We start from the raw sequence: 22,923 nt of genomic DNA on the forward strand, positions 1-22,923 counted from the left end.
GGGAGAGGAAGCACGCGTCGCCGCACGGAAAAGAAAAGCCGGCTGGCGATTGTGCGTCGGGGAAGGGGGAGGGGTGAAGGGGGAGGGGCCGGAGAGACGCCATCCAATAGGGAAAGGAATCGGGCCGTTGAGCGACGTGAGGGGCGACCAATGGCGCGAGGTGAAGGGGGCGGGACGGAGGGGTGGCAGCGGTCGGTTATTTTTGATTTCTTTCTCTCTCCCTTTATAACCTGCGTTGTCGCCTGAAGCAGGAGGAAGGTGGGGAGGGGGGAGGGAAAGAAAGGGAAGGAGTGAGTGAGAAAAAAAAACACGAGGGCGGCATTGGATCGTTTTAACTCTTGGTCCGGAATCATTATTTTGCCAGGTGTTACATATTTTCCATTTTTATTTAAAAATAATAATCAGATCTCCCGAGCGCGGTGATTCCGCTGGCAGAGTCGGACATTTTCTTTCCGCCGATTTTTTTATTTGTGTATTATTTAAAAATAATTTGAGGAGGGGAGAGGAGGGAAAGAAAGAAGACCTCCTCGTCCGGATCGCCGCTCGCTTGCACAGGATGGACGATAGCAAGTACTTGCCCGAGCTGATGGCCGAGAAGGACAGTCTGGACCCTTCCTTCGTCCACGCCACCAGGCTGGTGACAGCAGGTAGAGCGGGGGGGAGAATCTTATCTTTACATCTTGGTTAAAACTTTCCTCCTTGTTGGAATAATCGAACTGGTGTCCAATGTGTTACATTTGTGTGGATGGGAAATCAAACTGATGGAGAATTAGCTCCCAATTTATGTATTTTTTTTTTTAGGAATTTGTATAAAAAAGTTACCAGGTGAATGGCGTTTTTATTTAAAATACTTCTTTACAAACTCACTGAAGTGAGATTTTCCCCCACCCAACCCCTTTTGCACTGTCTTGCTGTCGGTGCATCTGACACTGTCGAGCATCCAGACATTTCTTGTCACCCCAAAGGGGGGGCATGTGTCTGATTTCCTTTTCAGTTTTATTTGCCCCCCCCCCCCCCCCCCCACACACACACTAACTAATTTTAAGCAAAATAATTAGTTTTCATTCAAGCAATTCGCGATTGGGATTTGTGTGTAGCTTTTCGCGGACTGCAAGGCAAAAGGCTATTGCAAAATAATCATGTTTTGCCGCTGGGAAAGAGTCCGTCGTAAACCTCAGTTGATGTGTTTTGGGCTTTTTAGCCGTGTCTGAGAGGCTCTGATCCGCTCACTCCTGTTGAACAATTTTCCAGCCTCTCCATTATTCTGGCATTGCAATGTAGGTTTTTGGTTCTGAAGCGGGAGAAGAGGGAAAAATGAAAAGGGGGTTAGGTGAGAGGGAATTAAATAACTTTCGCTTGTCTTAAAATATCCTTAAAATAGATGTTAGTAAATATCTAAATACCCTTTTTAATGTGACTCGTGGGTTGCGGCTAAGGAGTTTTGCGTATGTCTAAAAGGCCTGTCTTTTAATATGTAATGCATCATCACTAGTTAAATTCATTGTTTGAACTGAAGCAATGCCAAACCTCATTAAAACCTTTTGTTTGCAAGCCAGCAAGGAGCCACGCGGATATAAACTGGATGCTTTGTCGCGAAAGACAAAATTAGATGCGCTACTTGGCTTGCTGTTAGAAGATGGTTTCAGTGTTCTTTGATTACTTATTTTCGTGTGCTTTTGGAGACATCCTGAAAGCTGGATTAACACAAGTATACAGTACCAAAATGTTTACCTATAGGTGAATTAAAACCTGAGGTAAATTGGTATCTCCAGGGGGCTGAGGTATAATGATATTTCTTACTTGATAAAGTCTCATTTTAATTAGATGCAGAATTAACATGGGTATGCTGAAGATTTAGTAATTTATGCATTCATTTTTTTTCAATATATTTAGAATTTGTCTGAACTTAATTATTAAAGAGGTGAACTGCTATTAACCAATGAAGATGAAAGCATATCTCAGTTAATTTTGCATCTAATTAAAACAAGACTTTATCAAATAACTTTCTCGGTTGGCAATTGTTTAACTTTCAGAGCTTTCTATTGGAAATGTATATATATTTGGCCGGTATATCTATAAGCATTTGAATTCTTACATGATTGGTATCCTGCAAGTTCTTAGTGGAAATATAAATCCCCACAGTCTTGGTTAGATTCAGATTACACAATTGATGGCTTTACTGGGAGGAAAGGAGTGTTAACATTTCTAGGCTTGACATACATTAGCAACAACTGACAAAAATGTGTTTGTGTGAAACTGCTGGTGCTGTAAATTTACCTAATTTTATATTATGAGGTAGATTTCAGAGCAGAGACAGCACCAGGGAAATAAATGAAGTTATCAGGACTTCTAGATTTTTGGCTGCAGACTTGACATGTGGGCATTTTTGCCTGCCACCCTCATGACAAATAACATGAAAGAGGTAATGAATGACACCCATTTATATTTTCTTTTTGGAAGTACTTTCAGTCGTGCAGGAAGAAATCAATAGTTTATGCCTCCGGAGGCACTACTGCTAGCTTATATTAGGACATTTCTGTTGGAATCCAGGCTACTTTCTACTGCTTCTTTGCAATACAAATGAAACTTAGTCGAGTCAAACTTGAAACGACTTTTGTGACAGCTTCTTCAGATGCTATTGGAAGATTGTTTTATAATTGACGAGATGTTTAAGTAATTTTTCAGTGTTTAGTCAGGACATTTTTGTGCAAAGAATAATGCGCTTGGATTGGGAGGTAGAAAGGGGACATGACTTCACACGCCACCATATTTTTTTCAAATATATTTTGAACAAGCCTAGAGTTTACAGCTGTGGGGTAAAATAAGATGCATAATCAATCATTTTAAATATGGAAAAAGTAGACCGGAAGTTCAAATGTCCAGAATTTACATTAGCAGTCACCCGATGCGAGGGGGGGGGAGGTGGAGAAAGGGGCAGTAGTGGGCCTAGGTAGGGTGGTCTGTCAGAGGGTAAGTGCAGATTTGATGGGCTGAATGGTCTCCTATGAAGCATTTTATCAGATTGACTAAGAATAAAAGGAAATACTCACTTTTTTTGTGTCTTAAAGTAACATTTAGCTAGTATGCATTCTTTAAAAATCCTGGAAGTGTTTGAATAGTCTTCTGGCTGCAACTGTAATTTAAAATCCAAGATTTGTAGCCACTTTGTAGGGAAAAATACAAATGGGTGTCTGTCTGATTATTTTATATTTACAATTGTTGTATTCTGACTGTGCAGGAATTGTCTATTATTTGAGGAACTGACCTGAAATTGGTAACTAGGTGCTTTATGTATATGGTTATCTACTTTCATAAATAACTTGTGATATTTTGTAGCATTGGTGGATACTGTAAAAGGTTCACAGTTTGTTTTGTGAACTTGTTATTCTGATGATCTCCCAAAGTTTGAGAATGTTGTGGAATCTATTACCTTTTTTCCATGCCCCTGTATAATCTTTGGGGGGCGGGGGGGACTTTGATTAAAATACTTGTATAACCCTATGAAATTTATTGTGCACAACAGATGTTGATAAATACAAATGGATAAAGGGGCAGGAATTCTGCATTGGAATTCTGTGCTTGGATTAGATAGTGGATTTGTGCTGTTTTAACAACATTTAACATCCAATTGATTACAATTTATGAATTATAATGTGCCAAACTTTTAGATTATGCAAATGATTGAGCTGATCAGCCAGTTGACTGGGTTGTAATGCACCTTTAAAACTCATTGTTGAAGTGATCGCAGTATTGGTAGCATGACAGTTCCAAATTATTCTATACACAGTTCTGTTAAAAATGAGAGGGACTGTAATACAGGTACTGTTTACATTCTTGTTTGGTTTACAGTGGCGATTTATTTTTTTCCTAAAGTCAACCCAAACATTGTAGTGTTCTGTTCAACTTTGTGCCTGAGCCTGAATTATTTAATTGAAATGTTTTTCTTTATTTGAACATTTGGCAGTTCGGGGAAAAGAATTAGTTGAATTTCAAGTGACTGTACTCACCCTAATAAAATCAGTGTGGTGTGTGGAGCTATTTTCTAATTTCATTAAACTTTGGCCTGTATGTATTTTGTTACAAACATGAAGTTTGTAATATGTTTTGCGACTATCTCTCTAATTAAGGGTAAAATGGAGGAATAAAAGGGATCATTTGACCTGTTCCGAATTCTGCCTGACAACGAGCCTGTGTGGCTTGGTTGTTGATGGTTAAAAGGAGGCCCAGGTAATGTTACTGGGAAGAAGGGTGCAAAATATTCACATCTGCAAGTAATGACCACAAGCAGCTGTACTCTCAGTAGATTGACTGTCCGTCTCCAAGTCCATGGATGTGTTTTGATGTCATGTTTTGTAAATAGTTATACTTTAAACTGTCTACTTAATTCCAAGATAGAATTAAGTTGGAAGTTTTGGAGGATAGCTAATTAGTTTTTCTACCTGGATACAGGGCCCTTTTAAATCACATCTCCATGGAGAGCGACTTTGAGAGGTTAAAGGTTCATAGGAAGCCATTGTAGGATGGGTTGCAGGTTTTCCTAAAGATATCACTGGATCTCACCAGACAGGATGTCTGCAAGAATGAGAGAGAAAGAGTAGTGACATATGGGCAGCAAGTTCCTATTGTTCACCATGTAGGATTTGGGTGGTAGCTCATGCTTGGATTTAAGAGACCAAGCCCATTGGAGGATTTGCCGAGCTTTGGGTAAAAAGGATCTCCAATTCATCCCTCATTATGAAAGTCAGTTCATGCAGTAGTCATTGCTGGCTGAAAAAGCTGAGAATATCTTTGAACTAGTTCCTGGAGAATGAAGTGTCCACATAAGGAACAGAATAAAGCATAACCATGAAACAGGGATTTTCAGTCATGTGCTTTATTTCAGTCAGCAACTTACACTCAAATGTTTCGTCACTGTTGCTTTTAGTTTGTTACAGTAAAAATCTTAACTTAATCTTGTGGGATCCTTTCAAGTGTTTATTGAAAGTGTGAATTTCCCTTTTAAAGATTATTGGTCTCTTGCAGGGAGCGTATCATATTCAAAATATACCAATCAGTTATTGCATATGTTTCATTTTTGTTAAAAATTGGAGATATTTAAATTATGTGTTTTGTAGTGCATCAATGCAGTCATTTTCAATGTTTAAATTTGGGCGAAGTGGAATGAATTCACACATGGCATACTTGCAAAATCAATTTTAACAGCAAGATACAGATTCAGACAGAGAACTTTGCAAAATGACTACCGATATGGAATTAAATTTGAAAATCCATTTGAGTATTACTTTAAGGATCCTCTTTTAGACCTTAATAACTATTCAATATATGATAATGAACCTATTGAAGGACTTTTCAGCGAGTGCTTTAATTAGCTCAATTCCCTATTCTAGCATACAATTCCACACACCGGAATATTCATTATCTTGTTTAGTGGATTATGGAATGCGGGTGATCCTTTCTTGAGAATCGGCATTAATTTGTAGTAAAATTTTCTATTCGTTAACATGCTCCGTTATGATGGCTCAGGGATTGTTACCCCCTGTCCAAACATTGATTGAATGCATATTCCAGTGTGCTTAATTTACATAGAATTGGTTGAAGAGTTTCCTGTTCCCAATTCCACCATAAAATCTGATGGAATGTTCAATGTAACTGTAAAGGTAACCAAGCCATTATAATGTTGTCATTGGTGTAATGACCAGAGAGTCTTGAGAAGAGAATTTTTCTGATGGGGAAATGGATAAGTCACACATAATGACTTCAGTTTAGTAAGTGCTGTGCATTAGAAGTTTTCAGCTAATTTTGGAAGTAATTGTGCTGTTTCAGGAACATAGTCTCCTACCATTCAACCATTCATTTGACATTTGTCCTAGTCAGTTAGATATTTTGTTGCACTTAAAGCATGTATTGCTGTTGAGTGCCGGAGTGGGGAAATTTCAGTAGAGAAGTTTACTGGATATTTCTTCTGTAAAGTTTGTTTTTAATTGTTTGACCATTAAGTCTTTTGCCCAAGATCCGGAATAAGCTGATTGAATAAACATTTCTATTAAACTACAGTACAGTAATTATTGTATATAAAATCTATATGTTTGAATTATATTTGAGATTGACACCCTGAAAACTGGCTTTAGAAACTGTTTTGCTAAGTAATTTGGAAAAGAAATAAAAATATAAATGGCAATAAGTTAAGTTTTGAAAGCATCCTTGAGTTGAAATTGAATCCTGGAATTAAAACATGTTGTTTGGTGTTTGAACAGTGTGTTTAGTTTTGAAGTTGAACTTCTAGGTTGAATGAATAGGGATATTGCAGCTATGAATTCATTGGGACCAGACCCTTGAAATTAAGTATTTTAATTAAGTTTTTAAAAACATTTTTTTGAAGGATGCCAATAAAATGTGTCTGCTATCATTTGCTACGATGAAGATTGGAAAGCAAAAATGACGAGCAACATAGGTTTTATGTTCACATGGGCACATGCGCTGATACCCTAAACCTGGTAAATAATTGTCACTGAATAAAGTTCTTGTGAATAAAATCCCTAGGTTAAAAGACCATCTCCTGTAATTGTCATTAAAGTATATTACTATTGAGTTGGTTTTGTTTAGGATGGCGTTTTTTCTTGCTGTATTCTGCACAGCTGTACGTTGAGAGATTTTACAGTAGGTGGTGGGGTAGAGTTTTTATTTTGCCATGACTTGTCTTGCCCTGTGGAGTATCACCGTATCATACCAAAGACTAGCAAAACAAATATTTAGGTAGTACCTTTTCCTTTCTGGATTAAACTTTCATTTGAGTTATTAACAAGCTCACTCGTGGACCAATTTATAAACCTGCCAATGAAAATGTTGTTTCTTATTTTCTAAATAAAACTCTGGGTATTTTCACTTTACTTCCCCATCACTAAGACTACCTATTTCCACCTCCCTAGCATTGCCTGACTTTGCCACGGTCTCAGATCATTTGTTGCTGAAACCCTCATTCATGCCCTCACTATCCCCAGACCTGTCTATTCCTGGCTGGTCTCCCACGTAAACTTCTGTAAACTTCAGATCATTCAAAACTCAGCTGCCTGTGTTTTAACTTGCAGCAAATCCCATTCCCCTTTCTACTGCTGTGCTCATTGACTTCCTATTAGCTCCTGGTCAAGCAATATCCTGACTTTAAAATTTTCAACCTTGTTTTCAAATTCCTTTGTGGCCTTGCCCCTTGCCACATATCTTCCAACTGCACAACTACTCGTGATATCTGCACTTTAATTCTATCCGTAATTGCTTCAACATTTGTGACTGTGCCTTTAGTTGATTAGGTTAAGCTCTGGAATTGCCTCCTTACACCCCTCTACCTACTTTCCTCCTTTACGACACTTCGTTGAAACCAAAGCTTTTGGTCGTCGGACCTAGTGGGCAGGATTCTCTTGTCCTGCGGCAGAGTGTCCACGCCGTCGTAAACGCCGTCGCGTTTTATGACGGCGTGAACTGGCCGCTGCCCGGAGTAATTCTGGCCCCCACAGGGGGCCAGCACGCGCTGGAGCAGTGCACGCCGCTCCAGTTGCTGATGCCGGTGCGAACTGGGCGCCGTGGGATCTGCGCATGCACAGTCGGCGCCAACATGCGTATGCGCTGTGGCCTCCTTCAACGCGCCGGCCCCGACGCGACATGGCGCAGGAGTACTGAAGCCGGCGCGAAATAAAAGAGGCCGGGGGACAGAGAGCCCGGCCCACCAATCGGTGGACCTCAATCGTGGTCCAGGCCGCATTGGAGGCCCCCCCCCCTGGGGTCAGAGCCCCCCCCACCCTCACCACAGCCGCCACCCGACCCTTCCACGCAGAGTTCCTGCCGGCTGCGAGCAGGTGTGGACGGCGCCGGCGGGACTCAGCGTTTTCACTACGGCCACTTGGCCCGAGACTCAGCGGGTCAGTCGCGTAGAGTGGCCCGCGACTGGCGCCGCGCCAACCACGCCGGCGCCAATGGCACCGATTCTCCGGGGGGGCCCGATCGCAGGGATTCTCTGGCCCCGGGCTGAGAGAATCCCGCCCATTATCTCTGTGGCTTGGTCTCATATTTTGTTGTATTATGTACCTGTGAAGCACCTTTGGATGTGTAATTACATTAAAGCTGCTATAGAAATAAGTTGCAGTTCTACAAGAATCTAGCACATGAAAGGCAGCTGTATGAAATAAATAAATAACATGCAGTGCCTTAATGTGTTTGAAAGTTTCCATAGTCCCAGAGGACCATAGGCTGCTCTCCCCTTTGTGAGCTGATTTAACCTGAGGGTCACCCCACCTCCGGGGCAAGGTTGCCTGAGAAGGCAGGGCCTTCATGAATAATCTCAGTGGGTATGGGAATTAAACCCATGCTGTGGGCTTTGCGCCACATCACAAACCAGCTGTCCAGCCAACTGAACCAACAGACTCCCACTGTATGTAGCACGTGCAAGTTTGTTTTTAATTACAGTACCCTCTGACTTCTAAAACTTTGTGATTATTGGCATTCAATTTCTCTACTTTCTGTTTTTAAAATGTTCCTCGGATAACAAGTACCTTTTTGACTTCAGCCCCCAATTTCTGCGTCAAGTATTCACAATAAATCTCTGCTGCAACAAGAAACCTTATTCTACATAGTTATCATGGATCAAAGTACAGCTTCACAGATATCTGGTTCAGTCATTGGTACACGGGCTCTTGATAATTCCATTTTGGTGTTTTCTGCTGTAGCCAAGTCAGTTTCGCACCCAGTCTCGGCCAGGAATTACATTTTGGATGACTGCCAGTACTCATACACACGGCAAATAGCCAAACTTTTATTAATAATCCCTTGCCATTAAGATGTGCAAAAAGATCATAAATCACAGATGGTCAATTGATCTTTTATTTAAGTTGCAGCATGTGGAATCTCCTGCCTCAATTGATTGTGACTCTATTTGATAGTTGTGCAGTGTTTTGAGAGCTCTAACAGGTATAATCTTGTGCTTCATTGTATGTTGACCGTGATCATTACAATATTTTAATATTCTGTTTTATAAATTATTTATACTATTTTTATTCTGTGAAGATTATTTTTAAGTGTGAACTTTTCCACTTCATTCATAAACTGTCTTGTGGGCTCTCTGCTTAAAACTTCCAAATTCTGAGCAGTTTTTGGTGACTGTTTGTGCCAACTGGGAACTGGGTTGAGAATTCAAAAACACATTTTAATTAGCATGTCTTGCCAATTGTGAGAGGGGCATTTATTTCCTCTAGGATTTCAATTCCAGTCCCAGAGCGGAAAGTAAGAATGCTAAATCACTGCACCTCCCAAACCCAGTTTGGTGAAAGTGTTCATGGGAAGGAAACATGGGAAATAGGCTACCTCAACACCATTTTTCTGCACTATGCCATATCCCTAAATGTCTTTAATATCTAGAAATCTTATCAGTCTCTCTCTTGAATAAAAATAGTTTGGGTTTAACAGAATTGGAATTTCCAAGCGCTTCTGAATAAAACTGTTTATCTGAACATTGGGGTTGGTAAATTTAGTAGGATTTCATTAAGGTTGAGGTATGCTGATCAATTGTTTTCTCATTCTTAATGTGGCATGTTATTGGTTTTCTGACCAACTTCAGCATCTTTTACGGCTGCACTCTCACTGCTATTGTGGTTAAATTTATACAGATTTCCTGGATAATTATTTGCTTTATGCTAACCTCAGCTTGACCAAATAACGATGCGCAAACCAAGGCTGAGTGAATTTTATTTTTCCCCAAAATTTAGCCACCTCGGACAACTGCCCTATGTGATTTAAAAAAAAAAAATAATAATAATACTGATTTACAGCTATAAGTTGTGACGAGTGAAATGATTTAAAAATACTTATTGGTATGAAGAGGCACTCTGTCATGAAATCTTGTACCTTTTACAAGGGATAGATTCTTACAGAATTTTCTTGAGACTGCTGAGTGAACAAAATATGGATACTGGGGAGAAAAAGTAAAATGCAGTTAAAACCAATGAACTTGGAACTGTGACAGTATGACTGGTTGAAACAGCTAGTTATGGCTCATGATCGTGAGCAGGGCGGAATTCTCCGACCGTTCTCTGGCGGCGGGATTTTCTTCCCGCCAGCGGTGCACTCCCGCCCATGGATTTCCTGGTGGCGTGGGGTGGCTTCAATGGGAATTCCCATTGACAGCAGCGAGTGCAGAGAATCCCGCCTCCAGCGAACGGCGCGCCACCTCCCGCAGTGCGGCTGGATGGCTGGAGAATCCCACCCTAGATCTAGTACCTAGTTCAGAGTGCTATTATGTGAAACATCCAATTCAGGTGATATTGTATCTGTTAATGTAAGAGCACATTAAAAGCTTGAGGTTTGATTATGATTGGTAAGGACTAATAGCCTTAATTTACACATTGTGTTGAAAGGTCTCTGCCCTATAAATGAGAATCAATTTCAAGATTTGATCTGTCAGTGTAATCTTGAAATTAGTCTTATGAAACCTTCAAGCACAAATACTGCAGCCACGGTATGAAATTAAATTTAGATTAACTATTTGAATTTGGCTTGTGTGTCTGCATCAAGCTTATTTAAATGGATAGAATTATGTTAATTTTGGGTGTTTTAGCACCATCTTCTGTGGGAAAGCTATTACTTCCTGACACACAACATCAGGTAGATGTACTTCATCGGAAGTCCACATGAGCTTCAGCAGTTTGTCAAAGACCGGGCCGATTTAATCTTACAAGACTTATGTTACTGTGGGCAGCACGGTGGCGCAGTAGATTAGCCCTGCTGCCTCACGGCGCCAAGGTCCCAGGTTCGATCCCAGCTCTGGGTCACTGTCCGTGTGGAGTTTGCACATTCTCCCCGTGTTTGCGTGGGTCTCGCCCCCACAACCCAAAAGATGTGCAGGGTAGGATTGGCCATGCTAAATTGCCCCTTAATTGGAAAAAATGAATTGGGTACTCTATGTTTTTTAAAAGTACGTTACTGTGATATGATATTTAGTGTACATGTCATTTTAGTATTCTGTTTGTCATCACATCTGTAAGAACGGTTGGTTGGAGCTTTTGCCTTGGCTTGATTATTATTATAAGGGAAGCATTATTTGTGGAATTCTAACATTATCCTAAATAAAGTAAATTACTTTGCTGTGAACTTGGAGATAGCCTGGAACAAAACATTTTGTGTTCAACGTCCTGCAGTGGCTTCATTAAAACTTAATGGGTGTGTGAGTTTTTCCTGTTGCATGCACTTTAGCTGTACATTTTCAGATTTTTGTCTTCCAAATACATCTGAAAAGATCTTTCATTGCTGTGGAAGCTGTTAACTAGCCCCAAAGCATGATTATGTCATACCTTTCGAGCCACATGTACTAATGCTAGGAGAAAACGTTTTGTTCACACAAATCAGGTAAGTATACTTTGTGTGGATTTACTTAAGTAACTACTCCGTGTTAAACCTTTGTAGTTATTCTAACTGAAGTTTGGAATTATGACATGATTTTATCAGACACAGCACATCTAGGTTTTTATCTAATAGCATTTAACATCATCAATATGATTGTTGAGAACTGTGGTTAGCACAACAAGATCTGCCTGCCTGTGTTACGTTACTGGACCAGGCTCCAATTTGTGTTTGGAAACCGGATGAAACCCACAAATTTCAATTTGTAAAACTGGAGAAAGGATACTTTACTTCAGGAGTGATTCCACTGACAAATAGGGATATTTATATCAAAACAAATGTTATTATTAGGAGTTACCACATTGACATTACAGAAAATTGCTTTTTCAACTAGCTGTTAAACAATTCTTAAAATAAAAGGAAACACTTTACTAGCTACTAACTAATACCTTCTGTATCTCCAGTTGAGCAAAACAATTACAAGTCAAAAGCCGCTTGCAAACATTGTTAGCAAACACAAGAGTTACTTGTGTAGAGCTTTATTGAAAAGACTGCTTGGAGAGAGAGAGAACAGGAACAGCCTGCAGATCCTTCTGTCTTTGCCAGACTAAAAAATCCTACAGCCAAAACTGCTTGCTACAGACCTGGCTACTCATTAAACCAGGCTTTAAAAACAAATTACTGCAACAGATTTAGATATATAAAAATTTCCTACATTCATCACACCTGACCTTTTTGACCTTTTTTCTCAAATGTATTTATTGAAATTTTTCTGGGATACAAAATAAGGATAAGTATGGACAAACGGTAGGAGACAGGAAAAAAATAAATGCTTACACCGGTCGGTTTCGACTATTTACATACATACATTGTTGTTCTTTCTCTTGCATTATTTACAGTGGTGGTTGTGGTTTCCTGGTTTCTTTTTTTGTTCCCCACTGTTTTTTTTGGTTGTTGTTGCCCCTGTGCCTCCCCCACTCTTTTTTCCTGCCTTGGACATGTGGAGGTGGAGTTGACCCTGTGCAGTGCTTGACTCCGGCGTCCCCACCCTATTTCAAACCTCCAACTAACCTCCCACTTCTCCCTTGTCTCGTCCACTTGTGTATTGCCCCCCCCCCCCCAGCAGTTGCCCGTACATGTCACCACAGTTCCCTTTCCCTAGGATGTCCACATGTAGCAGGTCCTCGAGCAATGATTGTCATGGTAGTCGTGGATACGTCTTTGTCTCCCTTTGTAGGAAGCTTTTGATTCGTAGGTACCAATGTTTGTTTTCCCCCCCCCCCCTCAAATCAGCTGGCACCTTTCTATCAGTTCTTCGAGCGTTGTTAGTCTGTTGTTGGTGTAGAAGTCCCTAACTGTCAGCGTTTCTCCCCCCCCCCCCCTTTCCTGTCCTTCTCCACCTTTCGAAGGTGGCGTCTATAGTCGCCAGCGGGAACCTGTGGAGGCTTTGTCGGACATTTCAGTTAACCCGAAATGCTGTCGTAGTTTATTTTGGCTTGTGTGTCTGCATCAAGCTTATTTGTCAACATTGCTACTACTACTGGGCTCATTGAATATTTGTTAGGTGGGGATGGGGGTGTTGCTGTGGCTAAGGTCTGGAGGGAGGACCCTCTGCAGGAGCCCTCCTCTGTAAGCACCCACTTGGTTTCTGATTCCTTTATCCATCCTTTACTCTCTCCGCGGTTGTCGCCTCCCCGAATAGGTGCCGGAATGTGGCGACTAGGGGCTTTTCACAGTAACCTCATTTGAAGCCTACTTGTGACAAACGATTTTCATTTCATTTCATATTGCAGGTTTCTGTAGTAGTCTCTGTACAGTAGTCTCTGTAGTATTCTCTTTGGGATCCTTGCATTCTTCCTGCCCCACACAAACTCCATAATCAGTCTGTCTAGTGAAGTGAAAAAGGGCTTGGGAATGTAGATCGGGATGGATCTAAACAGGAAGAGGAACCTGCGCAGTACTTTCAATTTGATCGCCTGCACCCTCTCCGCCAGGGAGAGTGGGAGTGTGTTCCATCTATGCAGGTCCTTTTTTACTTCCTCCATCAGGCTGGTAAGGTTCCACTTGTGGATCCGTATCCAGTCATGAGCGATTTGGATCCCCAGGTAGCAACCCTTCCAGTTCTGAGTGAGATCGTTAGTGGTTCGGCCGCCAAGGCGAACATCAACGGGAATAACGTGCATCCCTGCCCTGTGCCTCTGCGCAACTGGAAATACAAAGAACAAAGAAATGTACAGCACAGGAACAGGCCCTTCGGCCCTCCAGGCCCGTGCCGACCATGCTGCCCGACTAAACTACAATCTTCTACACTTCCTGGGTCCATATCCTTCTATTCCCATCCTATTCATGTATTTGTCAAGATGCCCCTTAAATGTCCCTGTCGTCCCTGCTTCCACTACCTCCTCCGGTAGCGAGTTCCAGGCACCCACTACCCTCTGCGTAAAAAAATTGCCTCGTACATCTACTCTAAACCTTGCCCCTCTCACCTTAAACCTATGCCCCCTAGTAATTGACCCCTCTACCCTGGGGAAAAGCCTCTGACTATCCACTCTGTCTATGCCCCTCATAATTTTGTATACCTCTATCAGGTCTCCCCTCAACCTCCTTCGTTCCAGTGAGAACAAACCAAGTTTATTCAACCGCTCCTCATAGCTAATGCCCTCCATACCAGGCAACATTCTGGTAAATCTCTTCTGCACCCTCTCTAAAGCCTCCACATCCTTCTGGTAGTGTGGCGACCAGAATTGAACACTATACTCCAAGTGTGGCCTAACTAAGGTTCTATACAGCTGCAACATGACTTGCCGATTCTTATACTCAATGCCCCGGCCAATGAAGGCAAGCATGCCGTATGCCTTCTTGACTACCTTCTCCACCTGTGTTGCCCCTTTCAATGACCTGTGGACCTGTACTCCCCCTAGATCTCTTTGACTTTCAATACACTTGAGGGTTGTACCATTCACTGTATATTCCCTACCTGCATTAGACCTTCCAAAATGCATTACCTCATTTGTCCGGATTAAACTCCATCTGCCATCTCTCCGCCCAAGTCTCCAGACAATCTAAATCCTGCTGTATCCTCCGACAGTCCTCATCGCTATCCGCAATTCCACCAACCTGTGTGTCGTCTGCAAACTTACTAATCAGACCAGTTTCCCCCAAATCATTTTTATATATATATATATATACTACAAAGAGCAAAGGTCCCAGCACTGATCCCTGTGGAACACCACTGGTCACAGCCCTCCAATTAGAAAAGCATCCCTCCATTGCTACTCTCTGCCTTCTATGGCCTAGCCAGTTCTGTATCCACCTTGCCAGCTCACCCCTGATCCCGTGTGACTTCACCTTTTGTACTAGTCTACCATGAGGGGCCTTGTCAAAGGCCTTACTGAAGTCCATATAGACAACATCTACTGCCCTACCTGCATCAATCATCTTAGTGACCTCCTCGAAAAACTCTATCAAGTTAGTGAGACACGACCTCCCCTTCACAAAACCGTGCTGCCTCTCACTAATACGTCCATTTGCTTCCAAATGGGAGTAGATCCTGTCTCGAAGAATTTTCTCCAGTAATTTCCCTACCACTGAAGTAAGGCTCACCGGCCTGTAGTTCCCGGGATTATCCTTGCTACCCTTCTTAAACAGAGGAACAACATTGGCTATTCTCCAGTCCTCCGGGACATCCCCTGAAGACAGCGAGGATCCAAAGATTTCTGTCAAGGCCTCAGCAATTTCCTCTCCAGTCTCCTTCAGTATTCTGGGGTAGATCCCATCAGGCCCTGGGGACTTATCTACCTTAATATTTTTTAAGACACCCAACACCTCGTCTTTTTGGATCACAATGTGACCCAGGCTATCTAGACCCCCTTCTCCAGACTCAACATCTACCAATTCCTTCTCTTTGGTGAATACTGATGCAAAGTATTCATTTAGTACCTCGCCCATTTCCTCTGGCTCCACACATAGATTCCCTTGCCTATCCTTCAATGGGCCAACCCTTTCCCTGGCTACCCTCTTGCTTTTTATGTACGTGTAAAAAGCCTTGGGATTTTCCTTAACCCTATTGCCAATGACTTTTCGTGACCCCTTCTAGCCCTCCTGACTCCTTGCTTAAGTTCCTTCCTACTTTCCTTATATTCCACGCAGGCTTCGTCTGTTCCCAGCCTTTTAGCCCTGACAAATGCCTCCTTTTTCTTTTTGACGAGGCCTACAATATCACTCGTCATCCAAGGTTCCCGAAAATTGCCGTATTTATCTTTCTTCCTCACAGGAACATGCCGGTCCTGTATTCCTTTCAACTGCCACTTGAAAGCCTCCCGCATGTCAGATGTTGATTTGCCCACAAACATCCGCCCCCAATCTATGTTCTTCAGTTCCCGCCTAATATTGTTATAATTAGCCTTCCCCCAATTTAGCACATTCATCCTAGGACCACTCTTATCCTTGTCCACCAGTACTTTAAAACTTACTGAATTGTGGTCACTGTTACCGAAATGCTCCCCTACTGAAACATCTACCACCTGGCCAGGCTCATTCCCCAATACCAGGTCCAGTACCGCCCCTTCCCTAGTTGGACTGTCTACATATTGTTTTAAGAGGCCCTCCTGGATGCTCCTTACAAACTCCGCCCCGTCTAAGCCCCTGGCACTAAGTGAGTCCCAGTCAATATTGGGGAAGTTGAAGTCTCCCATCACCACAACCCTGTTGTTTTTACTCTTTTTCAAAATCTGTCTACCTATCTGCTCCTCTATCTCCCGCTGGCTGTTGGGAGGCCTGTAGTATACCCCCAACATTGTGACTGCACCCTTCTTATTCCTGATCTCTACCCATATAGCCTCACTGCCCTCTGAGGTGTCCTCTCGCAGTGCAGCTGTGATATTCTCCCGAACAAGTAGCGCAACTCCACCTCCCCTTTTACATCCCCCTCTATCCCGCCTGAAACAGCTAAATCCTGGAACGTTTAACTGCCAATCCTGCCCTTCCCTCAACCAGGTCTTTCGCTCTGCCACCCTGAGTCTGACACAGTACTTAGAGCTGGTGGTATTTGTCCGTAACCCTGCTGTGGGAGCATTGTATAAAAGTTTCACCAAGACGGTGAATCCTGTTCCAAGCCTGAAATGCTCCAGTACCTCTATGAGGTACTTCCATTTGATTCTGTCGCAGGCCTTTTCTACATTCAGGGAGACAATCACCTCTGTTTTTTTCTCCCCGGATGGGGTCATGATCATGTGCAGTAGGCGCCTGATGTTTGATGTTAGCTGTCTACCCTTGACAAAGCCTTTCTGCTCTTCTGTTGCCACCTATGGTACGCAATCCTCGGACCTTTGGTTAGGATCTTGGCCAGTATTTTCCCACACTTTGGCAAATCTGACCACAAGGCTGTGCTCCTACTCCTGGCTTGTAAGCAGAAACTGAAGCGGGAGAATCTGTCAAGAAAGACCAATGTTGGTCTGAGGAATCTGGTGATCTCCTACGGGACTGCTTAGAGTCAGTGGACTGGTCAGTATTTAACAACTCTGCGACCAGCCTGAACGGGTACACCACCACAGTAACTGACTTCATTAGTAAGTGTGTAGAAGACTGTGTGTCAAAGAAGCAAATCCACGTGTTTCCCAACTGGAAACCCTGGATGAACAGGGATATCCACTGCTTGCTGAAGTCTAGGTCTGAGGAGTTCAAGTCAGGCGACCCTGACCTATACCAGAAAGTCAGATATGATCTAAGGAGATCCATCAAAAATGCCAAAAGACACGTACAAGCTTGAGTCCCAGGCTAGCCATATGGACCCCCGCCGACTCGGGGAAGGTCTGCAAGATATAACGGGCTACACGATGAAGGCATGTTAAATCCCCGGCTCCAACGCACCCCTCCCTGATGAGCTCAATGCATTCTATGCCCACTTTGAGCAAGAGGTCAGCGAGAGCGCACCCTCCGCCCTGGAAGCCTTGGTTGAATTTGTATCTGAGGTCACCATTGCAGATGTCAGAGCAGCCTTCTCCAAGGTCAACCCACGGAAAGCCATGGCCCGGATGGGGTACCCGAACCAGCACTCAGATCTTCCGCGGATCCGCTAGCGTGGGTATTCACAGATATCTTCAACCTCTCTTTACAACAATCTTGAGGTCCCTCCCTGCATCTAGAAGACGACCATCATCCCTGTACCAAAGAAAAGCCAAGCAGCATGCCTTAATGACAATCGTCCAGTGGCTCTGACACCCATCATTATGAAATGCTTCAAAAGGTTAGCCATGGCACTATCAACTCCAGCCTCCCGGGTTGCCTTGATCCACTACAGTTCACCTACTGCTGCAACAGGTCCACAGCAGATGTCATCTCCTTGGCCCTGCATTCAGCAGTGGAACACCTAGATAACAAGGGCAGTGGATGTTGTCTATATGGACTTCAGTAAGGCCTTTGACAAGGTCCCTCATGGCAGACTGGTACAAAAGGTGAAGTCACACGGGATCAGAGATGAGCTGGCAAGATGGATACAGAACTGGCTAGGTCATGGAAGACGGAGAGTAGCAATGGAAGAGTACTTTTCTGATTGGAGGGCTGTGACCTCGTGGTGTTCCACACTGATCAGTGCTGTGTGTGACCTTTGCTTTCGTAGTGTGTGTATATATAAATGATTTGGAGGAAAATGTAACTGGTTAGTAAGTTTGTGGACAACATAAAGGTTGGTGGAATTGTGGATATCGATGAGGACTGTCAGAGGATACAGCAAGATTTGGATTGTTTGGAGACTTGGGCGGAGAGATGGCAGATGGAGTTTAATCCGGACAAATGTGAGGTAATGCATTTTGGAAGGTCTAATACAGGTAAGGAATATACAGTAAATGGTAGAACCCTCAAGTGTATTGAAAGTCAGAGAGATCTAGGTGCACAGGTCACTGAAAGGGGCCACACAGATGGAGAAGGTAGTCAAGAAGGCATACGGCATGCTTTCCTTCATTGGCTGGGGCATTGAGTATAAAAATTGGCAAGTCATGTTGCAGCTGTATAGAACCTTAGTTAGGCCACACTTGGAGTATAGTGTTCAATTCTGGTCGCCACACTACCAGAAGGATGTGGAGGCTTTAGAGAGGGTGCAGAAGAGATTTACCAGAATGTTGCCTGGTATGGAGGGCATTAGCTATGAGGAGCGGTTGAATAAACTCGGTTTGTTCTCACTGGATCGACGGAGGTTGAGGGGTGACCTGATAGAGTTCTACAAAATTATGAGGGGCATAGACAGTGGATAGTCAGAGACTTTTCCCAGGGTAGAGGGGTCAATTACTAGGGCGCATAGGTTTAGGGTGCGAGGGGCAAGGTTTAGAGGAGATGTACAAGGCAAGTTTGTTACACAAGAGGATAGTGGGTGCCTGGAACTCGCTGCCGGAGGAGGTGGTTAAGCAGGGGCAATAGTGACATTTAAGGGGCATCTTGACAAAGACATGAATAGAGGGATACGGACCCCAGAATGTAGAAGATTTTAGTTTAGACGGGCAGCATGGTCGGCGCATGCTTGGAGGGCCCAGGGGCCATTTCCTGTGCTGTTTCTTCGTTCTTTGCTCAAAGACACCTATGTCAGACTCTTATTTATTGACCACAGCTCAGCTTTCAACACCATTATTCCTACGAAATTCATCTCCAAACTCCGTGGTCTGGGCCTCGGCTCCTCCCTCTGCAACTGGATCCTGAACTTTCTAACCCACAGACCAGTCAGTAAGGACAGGCAACAACATCTCCACGATCATCCTCAACACCGGTGCCACACAAGGCTGTGTTCTCCGCTCCCTACTATACTCCTCATACACCTATGACTGGGTGGCTAAATTCCCCTCCAACTCTATTTTCAAATTTGCTGATGACACCACCGGATTTGAAACCATGACCAGACAAAGTACAGGAATGAGATCGAGAATCTGGTGAACTGGTGCGACGACCAAAATCTCTCCCTCAATGTCAACAAATCGAAGGAGATTGTCATCGACTTCAGGAAGCTTGGAGGAGAACATACCCCTGTCTACGTCAATGGGAACAAAGTAGAAAGGGTCGAGAGCTTCAAGTTTTTAGGTCCCCAGGTCACCAACAACCTGTCCTGGTCCCCCAATGCCGACACTATAGTTAAGAAAGTCCACTAACGACTACTTTCTCAGAAGACGAAGGAAACTTTGCATGTCAGCTACGATTCTCATCAACTTCTACAGATGCACCACAGAAAGCATTCTTTCTGGTTGTATCACAGCTTGGTATGGATCCTGCTCTGCCCAAGACTGCAGGAAACTACAAAAGGTCATGAATGTAACCCAGTCCATCACACAAACCAACCTCCCATCCATTGACTCTGTTTACAATTCCCGCTGCCTCGGAAAGACTACCAGCATAATTAAAGGCTCCATGCACCTCGGACATACTCTCTTGCACCACCGTCAGTCAGGAAAAACGATTCTCTTGCACCACCGTCAGTCAGGAAAAACGATTCTCTTGCACCACCGTCAGTCAGGAAAACGATTCTCTTGCACCACCGTCAGTCAGGAAAAAGATTCTCTTGCACCCCCGTCAGTCAGGAAAAAGATTCTCTTGCACCACCGTCAGTCAGGAAAAAGATTCTCTTGCACCACCGTCAGTCAGGAAAAAGATACAAAAGTTTGAGGTTGTGTACCAACCGACTCAAGAATAGCTTTTTCCCTGCTGCCATTAGACTTTTGAATGGACCTACCTCATATTAAGTTGATCTTTAATCTACACCCTAGCTATGACTGTAACATTACATTCTGTAGTCTCCTTCCTTCCCCATGTACGGTCTGCATTGTCTGCATTATTATTAAATTTGGCTCGCCGCTTGGCCAGGTTGGCTCCAATGTCCTGATGTATCCGAATCCAATGGCCTTCCCAGTTACAGTTTTTTTGGTTTGTCTGTCCCAGCACAGGATTTGTTCCCGATCCTGGTACCGTTACATCTCTGCAATTATCGCCCTCGGCTGTTTCCCTTTGGTCAGAGCAACCGGTGTTCTCTGTCAATTTCTGGTGGGTAGGGGAAGCTATCCCTTTCCAGCATATGGGCATTATAGTTTGTGGGGTTCTTGCCTTCAATCCCCTCCAGTAGGCCCACTATTCTTAGGTTTTGCGCCATGACCGGTTCTCCTGGTCTCGACTTTTCCCTTCAGGTTCCCTTGCGTCACGACCAGCTTTGCCACCTCCTTTTCCAGGGCAATGATCTGGTCACCTTGTTCTGTTGCAGTCCTTTCCAGCTTCTTCCTGGATAAGTTGACCACCTCCAGGGCCAACTGCACGGTTGCCATAGCTTCAGAAACCGCACCCTTCACCGCAGTTTAGATGTACAATTTTGTTTTCTCCCGATGCTCACTCCATTCTCTTGAGAGAAACTTCCTTGACCCATCCCCTGGTGTGGGGAGGCTTCTCGTGCGGTGGGCTGGTTCCTCTCACTCTGGCGATGCCCGAGTTTTGCCTCCTCGTGCGTCGGTCGGTTCAGTCTCTTGCTTGTCCAGGCTTTTTCCGCTCTTGGTCTACACTCATCCTCTGGATTGGCTGCTGTTTGGCAATTTTTCCTTCTATCATTTTGGCAGTGGTATGGGGATGTTTTGTGGTGTTGGCAGCCGTTTATTGGGCAAAAAGAGCTTATTTTTCGGTTTGTGGGAGGAGAGCCACTTGATGTGCGACTTCTTAGCACATCCCAGTCACTGGACTCCCATCGCACCTGCCCTGTTTGTACTCCCAAGAGCTCTGTTGGGTACTGCTTGTCCTCCCCCATGAAATGTTTTGCTGGAGTTGCTTATTATTTGCTGTGTTTGCTTCTTCTGCTAACCTGGAGCAGTTATTTGAGCTAGTTGCACTCTCTCTCCAATGTTACTCGTGTTTCCATGATGAAGTACAAAATCTTACTCATAAGTGCCATTTGATCAGCTACCAGACCAAGAACACACAACAATCAAATAATACTCGTGCACTTTGCTTTTTGACTAATTCTTTTTCCAGCAAATAAGGGGTAAAAATGTTCAAGGTACACTTGTGCGTATTGTGGAAATGTCAATATGAGATCAAATGCCCAGTGACTGTGTCTGTTCCTCACCATTTAATCAAAAATGCAATTAGCCACATCTTGATTCTCAATTAGTTACATGTGGCTAGTGGTTAATCTCTTCACTCTAGGTTTGACTGGTGGGGATGATTTGAATTGATGAATTAAGTTCATCTTATAAATAGAGTTGTACAATGTTAAAGAGATTTTTAAAAAATCTAGTCTTTTGCTTTAGAAAATACGTTGATGGCAATTTTCCTCAACAGTTAGGCTTTAATTAATTTCAAGCCATTTTGCTAATTTACCCAAAAAAGGTGAGGAGTACTTTAAAGAGGAAAAATTAATTCAACGCAACTCTTATCTTAGCAACCAAATTTTAAAACCAGACTGCAGAAATCCGAATGTGAGCAATGACAATTGCAGATTGCCTGACTTCCTGTACGTTATGGTGGCCACGAAGGACCCCCGGGCTTGGACTTGTGTGCTGTAAGCTGCAGCCGTTTCCATTATGTAAATAAAAGGACAAGGTGTTGGAAGACTGGCCATGGTGTGATTATTACACTGTATTAAAATATTCCTGTCATACATAATGTACGTGATTGTCCGTCTGTTTAGGATCCCAAAATGATTTTCAACGCCTCTACTATGTTTTAGAACTGATGCTTAATAATAAATACCCATTTACGAAGAAGTCATATATTGGTCCACAGATGCCAACAGACTGAGTTTTTTTTTTCAACATTTTCCTGTTTCTATGTTCAATAAGCTGCTACTTGTCCACAATGTGATTCAAAATTAACATTATTTAATAAAACCTGAGAGTAGCTTATCATAGCAATAGTGGAAATATGACTATCAAGCTGAGGGATCACCTAAATGCATTGCAATTTCAACACATGTTAAGTCTTGTCTATTCCCAAGCTACAAAAAGCTGGGGAAGGGGGTTGTATAGCAGAACTTTGCTGAAGGCTACTGAGGAAGGCAAAGAAGCAGATCTGAAATCAATGCGATATAATACCTTGTGTTTGTGTTACCTTGTTGTATTTTCCCAAATTAATGTAGTGTTAGAACATGGAGTTTCATTATTATTATTATAACAACAACAGCTTGTATTTATATAGCACATTTATATGTCATTAAATGCTCCAAGACACTAAACAAGAGCTAGATCAATAAAAACACTTTTGACTTCTGTGTCTCTGTGCCAGAGATCAAGGTATCGGGGCAGATGACTAAAAGCTTGATCAAAGCAATGGGTATTAAAGAGCATCTTGAAGGAGGAGAGAAGTGGAAATAAATCTTTTGAATGTCACTACTAAAATGAATAATGAAAGAAATAATTCATGTGTAAAAGTAATCTTGTAATAGACTAGCCAAACAAAATAGTAATGGAAATGTAATTTTATACTGCATTATCAATGAGTTCCTATAGAGGTTAAAATAATCTTTTATATCACACCTTTTCATAAACTCAGGATATGGTAAAGTTTTACACAGTCAATTAAATACTTTTTGAA

The 22,923-nt window shown here is 42.8% G+C and overlaps 1 protein-coding gene across 9 annotated transcripts in view; it reads left to right on the forward strand.

Annotated features, from left to right (window-relative positions):
* The first annotated feature begins 235 nt into the window (after positions 1–235).
* The window catches only part of LOC140385765 (KH domain-containing, RNA-binding, signal transduction-associated protein 3-like), a 260,916-nt gene continuing 238,228 nt past the window's right edge, over positions 236–22,923 (forward strand). For 2 of the 9 annotated variants that reach the window (XM_072468255.1, XM_072468257.1), the window contains exon 1: positions 244–647. In XM_072468255.1, the coding sequence (XP_072324356.1) occupies positions 557–647 (91 nt within the window). In that variant the 5' untranslated portion in view covers positions 244–556. Of the gene's footprint in view, positions 648–22,923 lie in introns of all 9 variants that reach the window. The other 7 variants (XM_072468259.1, XM_072468258.1, XM_072468254.1 and 4 more) reach the window with 7 other exon arrangements.

The sequence above is a fragment of the Scyliorhinus torazame genome, chromosome 11, assembly GCF_047496885.1.
Source record: "Scyliorhinus torazame isolate Kashiwa2021f chromosome 11, sScyTor2.1, whole genome shotgun sequence".
Taxonomy (NCBI): Eukaryota; Metazoa; Chordata; class Chondrichthyes; order Carcharhiniformes; family Scyliorhinidae; genus Scyliorhinus; species Scyliorhinus torazame.